At 45.9% G+C, this 15950-nt stretch overlaps 1 protein-coding gene across 2 annotated transcripts in view; it reads right to left on the bottom strand.

The window, feature by feature from the left end:
• Window positions 1-14984, bottom strand: part of NHS (NHS actin remodeling regulator) — a 326747-nt gene extending 311763 nt beyond the window's left edge. For both annotated transcript variants that reach the window (XM_063084200.1, XM_063084202.1), the window contains exon 1: window positions 14429-14984. In XM_063084200.1, the coding sequence (XP_062940270.1) occupies window positions 14429-14984 (556 nt within the window). The remainder of the gene's footprint in view (window positions 1-14428) is intronic.
• Window positions 14985-15950: the final 966 nt, after the last annotated feature.

The following is a 15950-nucleotide window of genomic DNA, read 5'->3' as shown; positions in this document are numbered from 1 at the left end:
TTTGAACCTAAGCTTCCTAAGTGCAAGTCTTGATCGAGGCTGACCAGGCCACAGAAAAGCACACAAAGCCACATAGAAAGAAAATCAAGCACACGTTGAGAAGTAAAAGAGCCTGTTACTTTTTGGTTTTGTTTGTTTGTTTTAATTTTCTTTCCCACTCAGCCACTAAAACCTTTGAATTAACAAATCAATCAAGAAAATCCAAAAGAGCTTCAAATTTACATTGACAAGCCAACAGTCTTAATAGCCTGCCCCACTCATTGTCTTGACTCAACTATATTTGTAAGTGAACCCCATTTCTCATGATCACCTTCCCTCCTATCACCAGCCTGAGATCTGCTGGTCTTAGGATATGGGGCAAAGAGTTAAAATAAAGCCACACAAGAGGCAACTTACGCAATATATTTTTCTTCATGCAACTGGATTAGTTTTAATTAGCAAAGGCTAAAACTTTGCCAGATGAACATTGGGTGACATTTGATACCTGAGCAGGGTTCCAACATCTCTTCTCACACCAAAGGCATTTGCTCAAGTGACACTCCTTGAAAACCTTCCAGGGTGCCCTTCCCAATGTCTCGTCTTGGTTTGCCCACTTCCCCCCACATTGCCCCAAACTTCGAAGACTACATCCCTCCTGTTTGTAAAGCAGAAAGCCCCACAACTTCTCACACGGATTTCTGCGGTATTTATTCCTGCTGCACTTTTTCCCCTCACAGTTAATCTCTAGAATCAAACTCTCCATAAACATGCACCATCTTGCAAATGAATCACTTCAGGAGTGGGGAGGGGGTCGGCTGAGGAGGCAAAACTCTAATGCGAAATTTCAAAGGAAAATACAGCTTTACTCGCATTATTAAAATATAAATACAGGCTGGAGGAACAGAGTCCAGATGCAAGCTGGAGAGAAACATAAATATTGAAATTGTATTCTAATGAACATTATGTCTCACTGGCATCCTCTATGTCATAGCTACTTCCTTCCCTTAGATGTGGAGCATTAAAAATCAAGAGTAGCTGAACTCTAGAACAGGGCTTTATTTCACAAATCTAAATGAGCTTCGCTAGAACAATCGGAAATCAAATTCTAAACAACTTTCTTCGTCCTTCAGCCAGGCTTCAAGCATCAGCATAAGCTGAAAACACAGTTGCAAATCAGTACTTTCTGCTATGTAGAAATCCGCCAAAGAGTAACAAGGTCTTTTTTTGTGGGGTTGTTTTTTTTTTTTTTTTTTTTTTTTTTCCCCATGTCTTTTTAAATGTTATTTTGACTTTATCTTAGAAGAGCTCCTACTTCTAAGTTATTCCTGGGGGCTCTGAGGCCAGATTCTTATCCTTGTCCAAAACCTGATTCTCCCTAAAATCCAGCACCAAGATGTCATAAACAACCCAACATCATCAGACTAAACATGAGGAAACTGCAGTGTTCCAATTTGTCTTAGAAATCTTATACATGGAATTGCTAGTTCTTAGTCTAATCCTACTTGAGAGCCCAGAACCCACCCCCACCTCCTGAATCATTTTCTTCTGTATTCATATTTTTACAACCACCACAATAGGGGCTGTGCTAGACAATCAGAATTCAAATACTGCTTTTCTACCTCAAAAGAGTATTACCTATCTGGAGTAAGGAGATTGTTCTCTATCTTAATAGGCGTGCGGGTTACACAGGTGCATACAAATGTTAAAACTCTTCAAACTATACATTTAAGATCTGTACATTCAATGGAATACTATTCAGCCATAAAAAAGAATGAAATCCTGTCATTTGCAACAACATAGATGAACCTGAAGGACATTATGTTAAGTGAAATAAGCCAGACACAGAAGGACAAATACTGCATGGTCTCATTCGTATGTGGAGTCTAAAAATGTTGATCTCATAGAAATAGAGATTGTGGTAATGGTGGTTATCAGAGGCTGGGGTGGTTGGGGAGATGTTGGTCAAAGGATATATGATTACAGTTAGACACGAGGAGTAAGTTCAAGAGATCTATTATAGAGCAAGATGACTATAGTGAATGACGATATATTGTATTCTTGAAAAATGCAAAGACAGTGGATGTTTAGTGTTCCCACCACCGAAATGGTAACTACATGAGATGCATACATTTGTTGATCAGCTAGATTTAACTGTCCCACAATGTACAGTCAGCCCTCCACATCCATGGGTTCAGCCAAGCCCGTGTTGAAAATATCTGGAAAAAAATTTGCATCTGTACTGAACATGTACAGACTTTTTTCTTGTTGTTATTCCCCAAACAATACAGTATAACAACTATTTACACAGGATTTACATTGTAGTAGGTATTATAAGTAATTCAGAGATGATTTAAAGTATGTGGGAGGATGTGCGTAGGTTATATGCAAATACTACACCATTCTATATCAGGGACTTGAGCATCTGTGAATTTTGGTATCGAGAGGGGGTCCTAGAACCAATCTCCCACAGATACCAGGGGACGATAATACACACACACACACACACACACACACACACACACACACGTATATTTCAAAACATCATGTCATACATGATAAATACATAATAAAAAATTTTAAAGATCTGTACATTTCACTACACATAAATTATACATTGATTTTTATAAAGAGTATTAGTTAGAATTCCTTTTAAATTTTTCTGAGACAGCAAATAAAATTTTCAACAAGACTCTAGAAGTGCCAAGTTACTTCTTTAACATTCAGTCGCTTTACAAAACACATTAGATGTGTACGTGAGAATTTGCTTTTGCTCCTCCTGGAAAAAGCACAAGATACTGTAATATGGGTTAATTTGGAGCAAGTCTGGCAGGGTAAAAAGGGAGAAGGGCTTTTCTTTCCTTTTCGATTTTGTGCCCTTCTGTGTCAGTTTGATTGCCTAGCCTTAAACATGAGTCAAAAAATGTCAGCAGCTCTAGGTTGGATCCAACCACTTCTCAATACTTCCCCATTTCTCAATACTTCCACCAGACCACCACCATCTGTCACCAGGATTACTGCAATAGCCCCCTACCTTGGTCTCCCTGCTTCTATACCTCCTGCCTCTCCTACCATCTCTTCTTGACATAATAGCCAAAGTGATCCTTTTAAATTCCAATCATGTCACTCCTAGGCTTAAAATCCTCCAATGACTACCTACTCCACTCAGAGCAAAAGGCAACGTCCTCACAATGGCCTGTTAGACCCTATGTGGTCAGCCCCCCACCCTTCCTCACTGGCCTCCTCTCCTCCCACTCTCCTCCTTGATTACTCCACATCCACCACACTGGCCTGCTTGCCATCCCTGGATTACGAGGCATGCTCTCACCTCAGGGCCTTTGCACTAGCTCTGGTTCCCTCTGCACAAACACTATTCTAGCAATCTACATAATTAACTCCCTTACCACTTTCTCAAATGCAGTTTCCTCAGTGAGGCCCACCTGACCACACTATTGAAAATAACAACCCCATTCCAACCCTCTGACTCATCCTCCCCCTGCTCTGGTTTCTTTTTGCCCATAGCACTTACCACCTTCCAACATGCTTTGTAATTTCCTCATAAAATCATTTGTTGTTTATGGTTTGTCTCTCTCCACTGGAACATAAGTTCTTTGTAACTTTTTATTGACTGATGAAAATCAAGTGCCTAGAATAGTCCCTGGCATATAATAAATGAATGAATCTGCATGATAAGGTCATTTTTTTCTTTCTCCACTACTTTGCATAACAAAAACAGGCCACAAAGAAAAAAGAAACTTAATAGACATCTTTGACCATGCAGAGAGACACAGCTGTCTCCTTCTGCCTGACTCAGCACTTCACAGATCTAGGCAGAGGTTCTCACCCACTTGGAAAAAATTAACACGTACCTCCTAGTGTGTCTCATCCAATTATAGTATCAATAAAAGAGCCAATAATAGCCAATAATCATCATGGGCTCACCATGTGCCAGGCACGGTTCCCAGAGTCTCACACCTTGACTCCTTTAGTCCTGTCAACAACCTGATACAGTAGGTGCTGCTTTTATCTCCATTTCATAATAGATAATGAAAAAGAAATAATAAACTGTCTAAAGTCATACAGCTTTGAAGGAGTGGAGCTGGGATTTGAACCCACACAGTCCAGCTTCAGAGTCCACACTCTTAACCACATACTCTCTTTCTTCTCAACAATTAGGTAAGCCAGACACTTACTCAACCTTACTCAAACTGAGCCTAAGCAAACTCCGAAGGTCATGAATTCCAAACCTTTCCTTAAGGAGCAGAGAGCAAGGACATAAGGTTCTCACCAGGTATCCTAAAAGAAAGAAAGGGACAAGGACTCTGATTATGTCTTTTACAAACTAAACACTCTAGAGTCAGAGGAATGGAGGTTAGGACCCAGAGAGTCTCCATGCAGTCCAACACTGTAGTCATTCTAGGCCAAAACACCAAAGCAGATTCACCCAAATAAACTCTTTACCCATTGTATACAAGAAAATTAAAATGACCCTTCTGATTGCTGTAAGTGGGTCTAGTTTGAGCCAGATTAACCTCATTTCCCTATTGAGTAAGGTTATTAGACAGGGAGATCAAAGGAATCCTGCAGACATATGGTATCTTGATTTCAGCAAACCATTTGACAGTTGTTCATGATGATATATCTTGTGGGCAAGGTGGAGAAGTGTGGTTTGAACAGGAAGGTGGAGGTGCATTTGCAGCTGCTGTAACAATGGTACCTAAGGAATGCTAATTAATAGACATCAATTTGGAGGGATGTTGCCAGTGCTCTGGCCTTGAGTCCCTCTGAAAAATAATTTTATCAAAGATGTGGGTGATGGCATAGAATCATGTTTATGGTGTCTGCAGAAAGAAAAATGCTGTGGGCAGTAGCTGACACATTGAATCAAGATTTTAAACCATCGCGGCTGATTGGAAATGAAAGAGCAAAGCAAGCGAGATTCAATTTAACAGAAACAATGGGAGAGTCTTGTGAAATTTAAGTTCAGAATAACAACTGTAAACATGAAATAGAGAAAGCTTCATGTCAAAAACTGCCACTGTAAAGGAAGGGAGTTTGTTGGGCCATAAGAGCAGTAATGTACCAAGAGTGTCATGCAGTGGTTAAAACAACAAGGACCATCTTAGTCCTGTGGGACTTTCATATAAAGAAAGGAATGGGTCTATTCCTGCTCTGCACCTCTGGCAGAGGGCAACCAGAGTGAGAGGGGACTAGAAACTTGGCACTAGGAGGCTTGGTTGAAGGAGCTAAAGTTATTGTACCTGAAACGAAGAAAGCTTAGGAGGTACCGTTACAGTAACCCCCAGACACTTAAGAGATGTCCTGGAAAAGAGGTTATATGCAGATTCCATATAGCTCCAGACACTAGAACTAAGACTAAAAGGTTGGCATTACAAAAAACAAAACAAACAAAAAAACAATGTAGATAAGACTGTTGGGGAATGAAAATCATCCAGCAATAAAATTGGGGCAGAAGTGGCCACTTCCCATTCAGAAGGCACGGAAACCAGATGGGTTGCCATTTGGGACATCTTAAAAAAAATAAAAGATTACCACTCTGGGTGGGAAGTTGAATTCAATGGGTACTAAGGTTTTTCCCAACTCTAAGATACCAAGACTCTATGAATCTTGATAAATTAACTTTATTCTTGGTTAATTTCACTTTGAAGGACTTGGGCACTTAATAATTAAGTAATTTTTCAGCAGATGGATGCCTAGGTCTTTAGATTACTATTTCAGTACACCCACACCTTCTCATGTTCATTAACGGATTGAGAGAAGGACATTAATGTCAGAAACAAAAATTGGCCATGCCTGTCTTAGTCATTCACAAGAATGAGCTAGACAGCATCCCTGCCCTCTAGGCTTACGGTCCAGTTGAAGGGCTCTCCAAGACATTGTTTTAATAAATTTTAATCCTAGAATAAGATCTTTACATTCAGAAATCCTTCCTACCTCATTATTTTTATTTCCATTTATTATCAAGATGCAATTCATGAAGAATTCTTGATGCAAAAAGAAATTTCAGGAATTTTTGTGATTGATGGTTTATTCCAGGCATACTCTTCCTATGATTTTTTTAATACGGTGACCCACAAAATCTTGTGTCCCATGATTTTTAATAGAGTAGAATGAAATTAAGCTGAACTGTCAAAACAAAATTCCAACTACGTTTAAAATTGCCCTTGGCCCTAAAATTTCAAAGTGTCATATGAAGTCAGTGAATCCTTGAGACTCTTGTGTTAATATGGGACAATAGGAGAGATTTTATATGTTATTGCAATGTAAAAGTAATGCTCATTAAAGGAAGACTAGAAACTCTGATACTAAAGATATTTCTGAGAGCTTATATGGACTTTACACTTTTCTGATAGCATTGAGTGGAAAAGGCCTCCACACACTGGAAGAAAGAAATCTTTATTGTTACCAACTTAGCAATATCAGTCTGACAGAATCTCGAGGATTTCCTAGGTAAAGTAGTTCAGTAGTTTTGATTTAAAAGCCTGATCCAGTACAACAAGAAAAGTCTAGAAAGAAATGTGTTGCTGTTACTGGTTATGAGAAAATTATAACCGTGAATTATTAACCTTTGAAAGATTGCTTTCTTCTCAGTTGCTCTGTGATGGGTTTAAAAGCAGCTTTCAATGGAGCTGTTAGAATCTCATAATGTCTCAGAGAAACTCGCTCAGAAGAGCCAGGAGAAAAAGAACCTTAACCACAGTTACTGAAACGTCCAAGAAAACACATAAACCAGACTGCGAAAGGTTTTTACAAGCGGTACAATGAACAGAATGAAAGGAAAAGTAGGATCAACCTTCCGAAACCAGAATAAACCCTTGATTGGTGTTGCCACACCAACCCAAAATGATCAATCCACCCAACGTGTTACTTCCTAGGTTTTTTCAGGGTATGGTAGTTTCTGCGTCTGCTCTGGCTGAAATTATGCTTCTTAAATAGAGAGTTTGGATCTCCTGTAGCCATCAATAACCCATTCCACAGGGCAATAAATAGCACCCTCAAAGGCTGGCAGATAGAACACTGAGGAACGGAGGGGGCGTGTCTTCATCATGTAGATTTGAGTTCCTTCTGTGCCCCTTCTCGCTGCTGAAGCACTGAAGATCTCCTCCCATGCCAACAGAGAGATTCAAACTGGAAATCCGGTAAAGGGTAGTAACAGTTATTTCCAGACCCACCACAGAGCATTCTGGCAGGGGTCAGGGATGCAGCTAATATAATAACTCTGGGGTAGTTTAAGGGAGAAGAGTGAGAAACATCACTTCTACCATGCTCCCCACTCTAGGTCTTTGCCCTCGCAATTCAAAGATTCAACAGATTGTATTGGTTTGGGTTCCCCCAGAAGTAAATACTATGAGTGCAAGCACAAGTTCAAGTACAAGTAATTTATGTGGGAGGCGACTCCATGAAATACCCATAGGTTAGTAAAGAAGTGAGACAAAGGAAGACAGCGAATACATAGTGTGTTATCAAGGAAGTCATCACTGTGGGCAACTGGAGCTCAGTCCTACTGGAGAACTCTGAGAAATGGCATAGAGCCTGCCGTGGAGTTCTCCCATCCATGGGATAATGAGGCTGTAGCATTCACTCGCCAACCCCCTATCCATTATTACTTGAGTGCTGCTTCAGGGGCATGAACTTGCTCACACCTCCAACTTTCCCTGTATGCAAGGCTAAGCCAGAAGAAAACAAAAGCCCTAGGCAGAGTCACAGGAGTTTGCAGTAAGTAGCCTTTAGCATGAGAGGTGAGGGCTGAAGGAGCATGACAGGGCACCAACAGTGTCGGCTGTACAAAATGAGCAAAGCTAAGATAAAGGTGAGAACAGAATTCTAGAAAAGTTGTAGGTGGGAGAGGTGGTGGACATGCAGTCATGTTCCACTTCACAGAGATGATGTGTCAGCTGAGTATCAATGAATGAGGAAAATTAGCCAGTCACTATGTTCCAGAAGGAAAGAGTAATAAGTAGTCAGGCCTGAGAATAAGAAATCCTGAAAAGTGGGGGAACACAAGTGGTTCAGTATGATTGGTACATAGAGCTGGACCGAAGTGGAAGGTGAAGGCAGGGAGGGGCAATGTATGAAAGAGCAAGAGATAAAGCTTGCCAAGGGGACAGGAACATATTGTGAAAGGCCTGGATTTTAATGTAATTCCTCTGGATTTATGTGGCAACACATGGCAGAAACCTCTAGCGGTTGGAAATACTGCTTGTGGACTCAGACCTGGATCCTAATTCTGAGTTCCACAACTTTCTAGCTGTTGCCACCTGGAACAAGGTGCTAATCCTCAGTAAAATGGGAAAAGAATATTACCTCTCTCAGAGTTATTGTGAAGATTAAATAAGGTAATTCATATAAACCTCTTAGCACAAGGCCTGACAAATAGCAGAATTCAATGTGTCTGCTAAAAAATAAAATAAACCCACTTAATAAATGACAAAGGTGTCACTGCAGTGCAATTGGGAAATGATATTCTTTTCAATAAGTGGCAATGGGCCAACTGTGCATCAATATGGAAAAAAAAATTAATCTTGACCCCTACCTCACACCATTTTCAAATATCAATTCCATATGAATCATGGATCTAAATGACAAAGGCAAAAAAAAAAAAAAACCCTTCTAGAACATAGGAGATTTCTTCAAGACCTTGGGGCTGCTGAAAAAGTGCTTAAGAACAAACAGAATAAACCACAAAAAACATTAACCATAAAGAAAAGAATTGATAAACTGGACTACATAAAAATAAGAAATTCTGCTCACTGAAAGATAACAATAAAAGAGTAAAAGGGCAAGCCACAAAGTGAGAGGAAGTATTTGCGATACCTATGGCTGACAAATGACTTGTATCCATTCCTCCAAGAAAATAAGAAATGGTACAAAGAACCTTATTGAAAAATGAGTGAAGGTCTTGAACAGGTAATTCACAAAAGAGAATATCCAAGTGGTTTAAAGAATATGGGAAAAACTGTTCAGTCTCACAAGCCATCAGAAAAATGCAGATTAAAACCACTGTGATATTTTATTACACCCCCACCAGAGAAGCTACAATTAAAAAGACAATACAGTGTTGGTGAGGATGTGGAGCAACTGGAACTTTCATATACTTCTGGGGGTATAAATGAGTACAACCAGTTTAGAAAACTGTTAGGTGATATCTACTAAAGCCAAACATATCCATCCCCTTTGATCTGGCAATTCCACTTCCAGATATACACCAAACAGCTATGTACACATAAGCTCATCAAAAGGCATGTAGAAAAAATGTTCATGGCAATAGCCCTAAAATGGAAACAACCCAAATGTCCATCATCAGGAGAATGGATCAAGAAATGGTGGCATGTGCACACAATGACATTTTGTTCAGCAATGAGAATGAACAATCTACTGTGAATGCAACAACATGGAAGCATCTTACAAATGCAATGTTGAATGAGTAACGCTAGATGTTAAAATGTACACGTATGATTCCACTTACATGAGTATAAAGTTCATTCAGAAACAGGAAAATCTAATTGACAGGTGGGAATCGAGAGAGTAGTTAACTTTGAGAAGGGGGATAGAAACTGGTAGGGGGCTTAAGGGGGAGGGTGTTTCAGGTACAGCAATGTTTTATCTCTTGATCTGGATGGCATTTACATGAGTTGTTCACTTGGTGAAAACTAACCAAACTGAACACTTATGTCTCTGTACTTTTCTGTAGAAATGCTAAACTTTAATATAAAATTTACTTCAAAACTCAGTAACTAAATATAATCAACAGCAACCAAAAAGCCAACAACATTAAAATATCAAAGGATGAACAGCTCAATATTGAGACCCATAAAGTAATTTCAAAGTCTCAGGTTTTAGTGACTGAAAACTTGGACTCATTTCAAGTTTACGACCATAAATCTCAGAAGGCTCTCAACACAGCCAGATAATCCCACTACACTTCCTTACTGCATCCATGTTCCCTCCCTGAGACAATTTGTTAACACCTTCCCTCCTCTCCTCACATTGCCGACACCCTCTCGCTGATGGCTTCACCACATACTTTGGAGAGAAAACGGATGTTAATTGTAGAAGACACCCCGTTCCACTGCCACCAGTCCCCCAGCCTATTCTGCCTCTCTGCCCATGTTCTCCATCTTCCCTCCAGGCCCCATGGATGAAATAGTACTCTCACTCATCCCTTCTCAGATCCTCAAGGACTTCTATAATTATCCAGTTCTCTCCATGGCATCAATTTCTCCCTCTCTGTGGAGTCCAAACATGCCTAACATATCAAACCTTCTAAGAAAATCTTTCTTGATACCATGTTCCCCTCCAGCCACTCTTCCATTTCTCCACTCCCCTTCCAAGCAGAACTACTTCCAAGAGTTGTCTGTAGTTACCATTTCCTCTTCCGCCCCTCCTGTTCTTTCTCCAACCCCTCTTATTAGGCCTTTATCTCCACCCTTGCCTTGAAATGGCACCTGTCAAGACCACGGATTAATTACAGGCTACCAAACTCAATGGTCTTTTCTCAGTGCTCATCTCACTGTCAGAAGCATTTGACCAAGTTGGCTTCTCCCCCATTCTTGAAACACCTTCTCCTGGCTTCCATCATATACTGCGCTCTTGTGATTTTCCTTGTTGCCAACGAGTACCCCAAGGGGAGACGGTGGGAAATGAAGAGACACGCTTTATGGGATCAGGAGGACCTTATAGGCTACTGACGTGTAAAGCATCTCAGTTTATCTTAGGTTCCTTTTTATAAGCCAGTGAAAATAACAAATCATACTGACTAAATCAATTATATCTGGTACCAAACTATTTATAGAACATTTTCAGCTGCCATGGTGCTTGAAGATTCATGGCTAACTATTTAACAAAATAAGAACATAAGTTTCTCATTTACAAAGCTCTCAGGGTCCTGAGTTCAATCAAAGGTCAGACCTCAAAGGGAGGGAGAAGGGGGGGAAAGGCAAAACAGGAAGCCAGCCTTGCTGGCTTATCCCCTAGAATAGCAAGGACTTTGTCATCTTGCTATTCAGCACCTCACATTTCCTTCTAGCATTGTGGCTGTCCTTTCTCAGCCTTTCTCCTTCCCTATGAAACTTCAAAACTGGGCTACCCTAGGCTGAGTCCCGGCACCCTTTTCTTGACTATCTACACTGTCCCCAGCTCCAAGGCTGCACACACCATCTCTATCCTATACCTTCGCATTAATGTCTCCAGCCTGGGCCTCTCTCCTGAGCTCTCAACTCACACATTAATTGTGGAAGACACATCAGGCATCTCAAACTTAACATGCTCAGATAGAAAACTACTGATTCCATTCCCTTCACAATAAAATATCCACTCTCACTAGCCTTCCAAATTTCCACAAATAGTACCACCTTCTATAAGTTATTTAAGCCAAAAAAACTAGAAGTCATCCTAATTACTTTTTCTCATACCCTGTACCCAATCCAATCAGTAAGTCTTGTCAATTCTATTTCCCAAATGAATTCAGAACCTGACCACTTTTCACTGTCTCCACAGCTACCTCCATAGTCCTAGCCACGATCACCAGTCACACTGTCTAACTGGTCTACCAGCCTCCAAACTTGCCTCTAGTGTGACTTTGCTAAAGTCTACCTTGGATCATGTCTCTGCAAACCTCCCCCCGCCCCCCAGCCTGCCTCAAGGTAATAGGAAGCAAATGTCCAAGGACGAAGCAGCAAGTAGGCTGTGTGGGGAGTGGTGATCTGGGTGGGAAGGCTATACAGGGATGTGGGGTCACCCATATATCCTCAAAGGTGGAAAAAAGGGATCATGGTTCACTTTTAGGTTTCTTCTCCCTTTGAAACTCCCCTAGGCCTGAGCAATACTAAAAGGTGATGCATAATGTAGCTGATGCCACCAGATCCCCATCCATAGCCCCTCTGCCCTCCCCAGAGGACCCCTGCAGACATTCCTGTGCACACCGTAGGCTTTTTGCCCTGGCCCTGGGAACATGCTGGGACCACACATGGGGCAGACCCCCAAAACCAGGGAGTTCATGCTTTAGGTGTGACCTTCCATCTTCGAGGGGTGGGAATTAGTAAAGAAATACTCTAGCTTCCTCACTCTTCAGTGGAACACATTTGAGGTATGTGCTCAGAAGGTCCCCAGCTGGACTGAACCCCAGTTGCCCACAGTGGTAACCAGGTCACAGCCCATCAGCTTTCCTCCCTTCCCTGTCTCACTGCCTCCCTCTCTCCCTGTGCTTCCCTGGGATCCCTTCCCAAATAAACTATTCGCATCAAATCCTTGTCTCAGGCTCTGTATTCTGGAAAACCAAACTAAAACACATAATATTGTGTTTTTCCTCCCAAAGGTAATGCCTTTTGTGACATCAAGCAAGAACAATGCCATCTTAAATTTTAATGTACAAAAGAAGAGAGAGATCTGGGCACAAAGTGTGGAAGATGGCATTTTAGAAAAATCAAAAAATCCCTAGATATTATATTAGCCCCATCTTTATTTATGCATAAATAGAGTGTGTTCAGCAACTGTATGCTCACAGTAAATACCCTCTCTTACCTCCATTAACTATTAGTTTGCACTCCAAACAGTTAAAAGGACTTGGAAGGACTATGTTAAATTCTGGTGCATTACTGTCCATTGCTGTTTCTAAAGAAAGAGGGGGGAGGACACATCCTGCTCTGGCACCGAGTTTCCCTTGTGTGAAATCTAACTTAAGGAGAGGTGTGTCTGTCACAGACACACGCACACACGCGGGAAATGTATACACCACTCAACAGTCTGCAAAACTTCCCTCCAGTTCTTTTGAAGTGAAATCACCACTCCCCCATCCGCACTCCCCAGATATCAGCGCTGTTGAAAGTGAAGGGCCTGTCCCTGCTGTGTGGTTTGGGGTAAAAAGGAGGCAGGATTAAAGCGCTCATTTCAAGTCCCAAAAGTAAAATACGACTTGGCCTACGGCAGTCCTAATTCTTTCCAGAACTCATCCCCGGAATTGCCCTTTTAAACAACTAGTCATTAACCCAACTCCGGGTCTTTTATAGCTGCGAAAACCGATCGCGCACATCATTTATTCATTACGCTTATTATTATTGTTATTGCAGAAAAGCAGCGAATTCCTGGGGCGGTGTTCAAAGGGTTTTTCGGGGGCGGGGGAAAGAGGAGAAGAACGCACGGGCAGGCAGGGACCTGGAGGAGGCTGGGCTGGGCTGCAAGGCAGAGGTGCCCGGAAATCCCCGGGGAAGGATGCAGCGAGAGCGCCTCCGCCCCGCGCGCTACGAGGCCAGCGCGCACCGGCGCAGCTGCTGCAGCAACCGAGGAAGCTTCTTACGTAAGTCGGAGCCGCTGACATCACCTTAGCCGCGAGCGTCGCAGCCGGACTAGGCGCCAAAGGACCGGCGAGCCAGCCCAGTGTCCCTGTCCACCGCCTGGAGCCTTTCTAAATGATTCCGCCGCCGCCAGATTTAGGCGAGCCAGCGCCAGGGGACCGGCCTGCGCGCCCCTCGGAGGGCAGATGTCACAGAACGATTATTTATTGGAAACCCTGGGGTATCTCAAGAGTGAAGTCAAAGGACAGCAAAGATGACCAGGGTCTCCCAGACCGCCTCCTCGCCCTCCCCCGCAGCCTGCCTTGCAGGACTGGTTCATACCTAAGTCCACACGCCGGTACATTTGGGCGACAACGCACCGGGGAGGGGGGAGAACAGTCTGCGGGATCTTCGGAAGGCAGATGGCACAGAAAGCCATTTAGTAGGAACCCCGGGATGTTTGGGGCAGAAAAGATGCCCAGAGGTCTCCTCGGTCTCCCCGGGGCCCGGACACTCCCCGCTCCTCGCCCCGCCCTGCGGCTCCTCCAGGCCACAAGGGTTTTCAGCAGAGCGCTTCAGAGTTCACTCCAGGAGGCAAGCGGCGTTGCGCTACGTAGCACACGAAAGCCAGGCATAAGTTCGGGGCTCTGGGCAGCCCCTGAGATCACAGCGAGAGTGACAAAAACCGCCGCGGTGCTACAAAAGCCCTAAAAGGGCACTCCCTACTCCTGGAGTCCCCGAGCACGCACGGGGTGGGGGCTGTAGGACTCGGGGCTGGGCTGCTGGAAACCACAGGAGTTGCACCCCCCGCCCCCCGGGAAGGACGTGAAAAGCGAGCCCCGGCGGTGAAGGACAGACCCTCTCTGCCGCCTCTGCCCCCATGTTTTGGCCCCTCTCAGCTCACGGCTGCCCGCGAGTTCAGATGACGCCCTTTTAACTTTCCGCCTTTAACATCTGCATCCCCTCATCGGGGTCCAGCCCGGCCCCTCAGCCCCGGGAGGATTGGTGTGGCTCCCAGGGCAGCGGAGGGGTGGGAAGGAGGGAGTAAGGTGCAAGCTGCGGCGGGCACGGCGCAGCGGGGCCGGGATTGCAGCGACCGGGGAGGGCGCGAGGGTGCGGCGCAGGAGCCGAGCGCGGGGCGGGCGGACAGCAAGGGTACTCACGCACTGCCTCCTGCTTGGGGTCCAGCGTGCCGAGGACGCGCTGCACGCCGCCGAGCTTGCCCTGCAGCGCCCAGACGCGGCGGTGAGTGAGTTGGATGTCGCTCTCGAGCTCCTGGAAGAGGCTGCACGCATGCCGGGCCACGTCCGAGAGCTGCCGGAGGACGCGGGCCAGCGCGGCGTTGCTGACTGCGCACAGGTCCAGCATGAGCAGCACGGCCGCAGCCGCCGCCGAGGACGCCTCGCCAGCTGCGGACGCCGCCTCCAGGACCCCCGCCGCGCTCTCCTCGCCCGCTGCAGGCGCCTCTCCGTGCGGCGGCTGAGCCTGGTCGGCCGGCGCGGGCAGCGACGGCGGCGGTGGCGGCAGCCCAGGAGGCGCGGGGGGCGCGCGGGGAGGCTCCTCTGGCCCCGGCGCCTCGGCCTCGTCCCGCCGGCCAGGCGGTTGCAGGGGCGGCAGCGGCTCAGCGCTGCCTCCGCTCGCGTCCTCGTCTGGGCCGGGCGCCGGGCGCCGCTGCCGGCACAGCCACTGCGGCTCCACGATCCGCTTGGCGAAAGGCATCCCGCGCAGCCGGGCCGCGACTTTCAGGTCTCCTCCGAGAGCCCCTTGTGAGATGGGGATCGGGCGCGCCCACCTGAGCAGGGAGGGGGCAGGAGACGGCCAAAGACGCGATCGGGCAGTCCGGATACGCAGGGGGATCCTCTGCTCACCTGGTCTCTTCCTCTTCCCCGCCCTCTCCCTAGCAAATCAGTCCAGCCGGTCCTCCTCCGGGTGTACCGTTCCCCGGGGAGGATGACAAGCGCCGGGCACAGAAATCCGGGGGTGCGCCTGGGCTCTTCTCACTTGCTTCCAACCGGGGTCGGCTGGCTCAGCTCCATCGTTCCTGCGCTCGCCGCCGCCGCCTATATAAATGAGCGTGTGTATGTGTGTGTGTGTGTGTGTGTGTGTATGTATGGGTGGGTGGGTGTGAATGTGTGCGCGCGCCTCAGTTTGAAAGTACCCCGGCGCAGGCCTCTCCCCGCGCGCCCCTCGGCCGCTCCGGGGAGCGATTGCGCCCGGGATCTCTCTCCCTCTCTGGGCGGGGAGGAGGTTTCGGAGAGACGCTCTGAAAACCCGGAGAGAGGAATCCGCCTCCAGCCGGGCGCAGGAGGCGGCGCGGGGGCGGCGGGGCGGACGCAGGGCGGGGGAGGCCGGGGCGAGGGGGGCGCAGCGCCCTGTGCGGCCGCTGGGAGTCACTGGTGGCCTCGCTTCGCCGGGCGCGTTCTGGTGCAAAGACACTTACTCACGTCCAAGGGGTTAGGATTGAGACTGTCCCCGTGGTGGGGGCGGGGAGTCCTCTAGTTGGGAGTCGGGCTGTGGGTACCGAGCGCAGAGGCAGGAGGGTGAGGTATTGGAGATGCGGCAGATTTGGCGTGTTGGAGCAAGTTGCTTCGCCGAATTTCAACTCCGTGCAAGTCCGTTGGGTTCTTAGAGGGAAAACTGGGCTGCTCCTCAGAGGGCCCCTTGCTCTGTGCGTGCAGTGAGACA

Source organism: Cynocephalus volans, chromosome X, assembly GCF_027409185.1.
Source record: "Cynocephalus volans isolate mCynVol1 chromosome X, mCynVol1.pri, whole genome shotgun sequence".
In the NCBI taxonomy this organism is placed as follows: Eukaryota; Metazoa; Chordata; class Mammalia; order Dermoptera; family Cynocephalidae; genus Cynocephalus; species Cynocephalus volans.
This window is presented reverse-complemented; position numbering and strand designations above follow the sequence as displayed.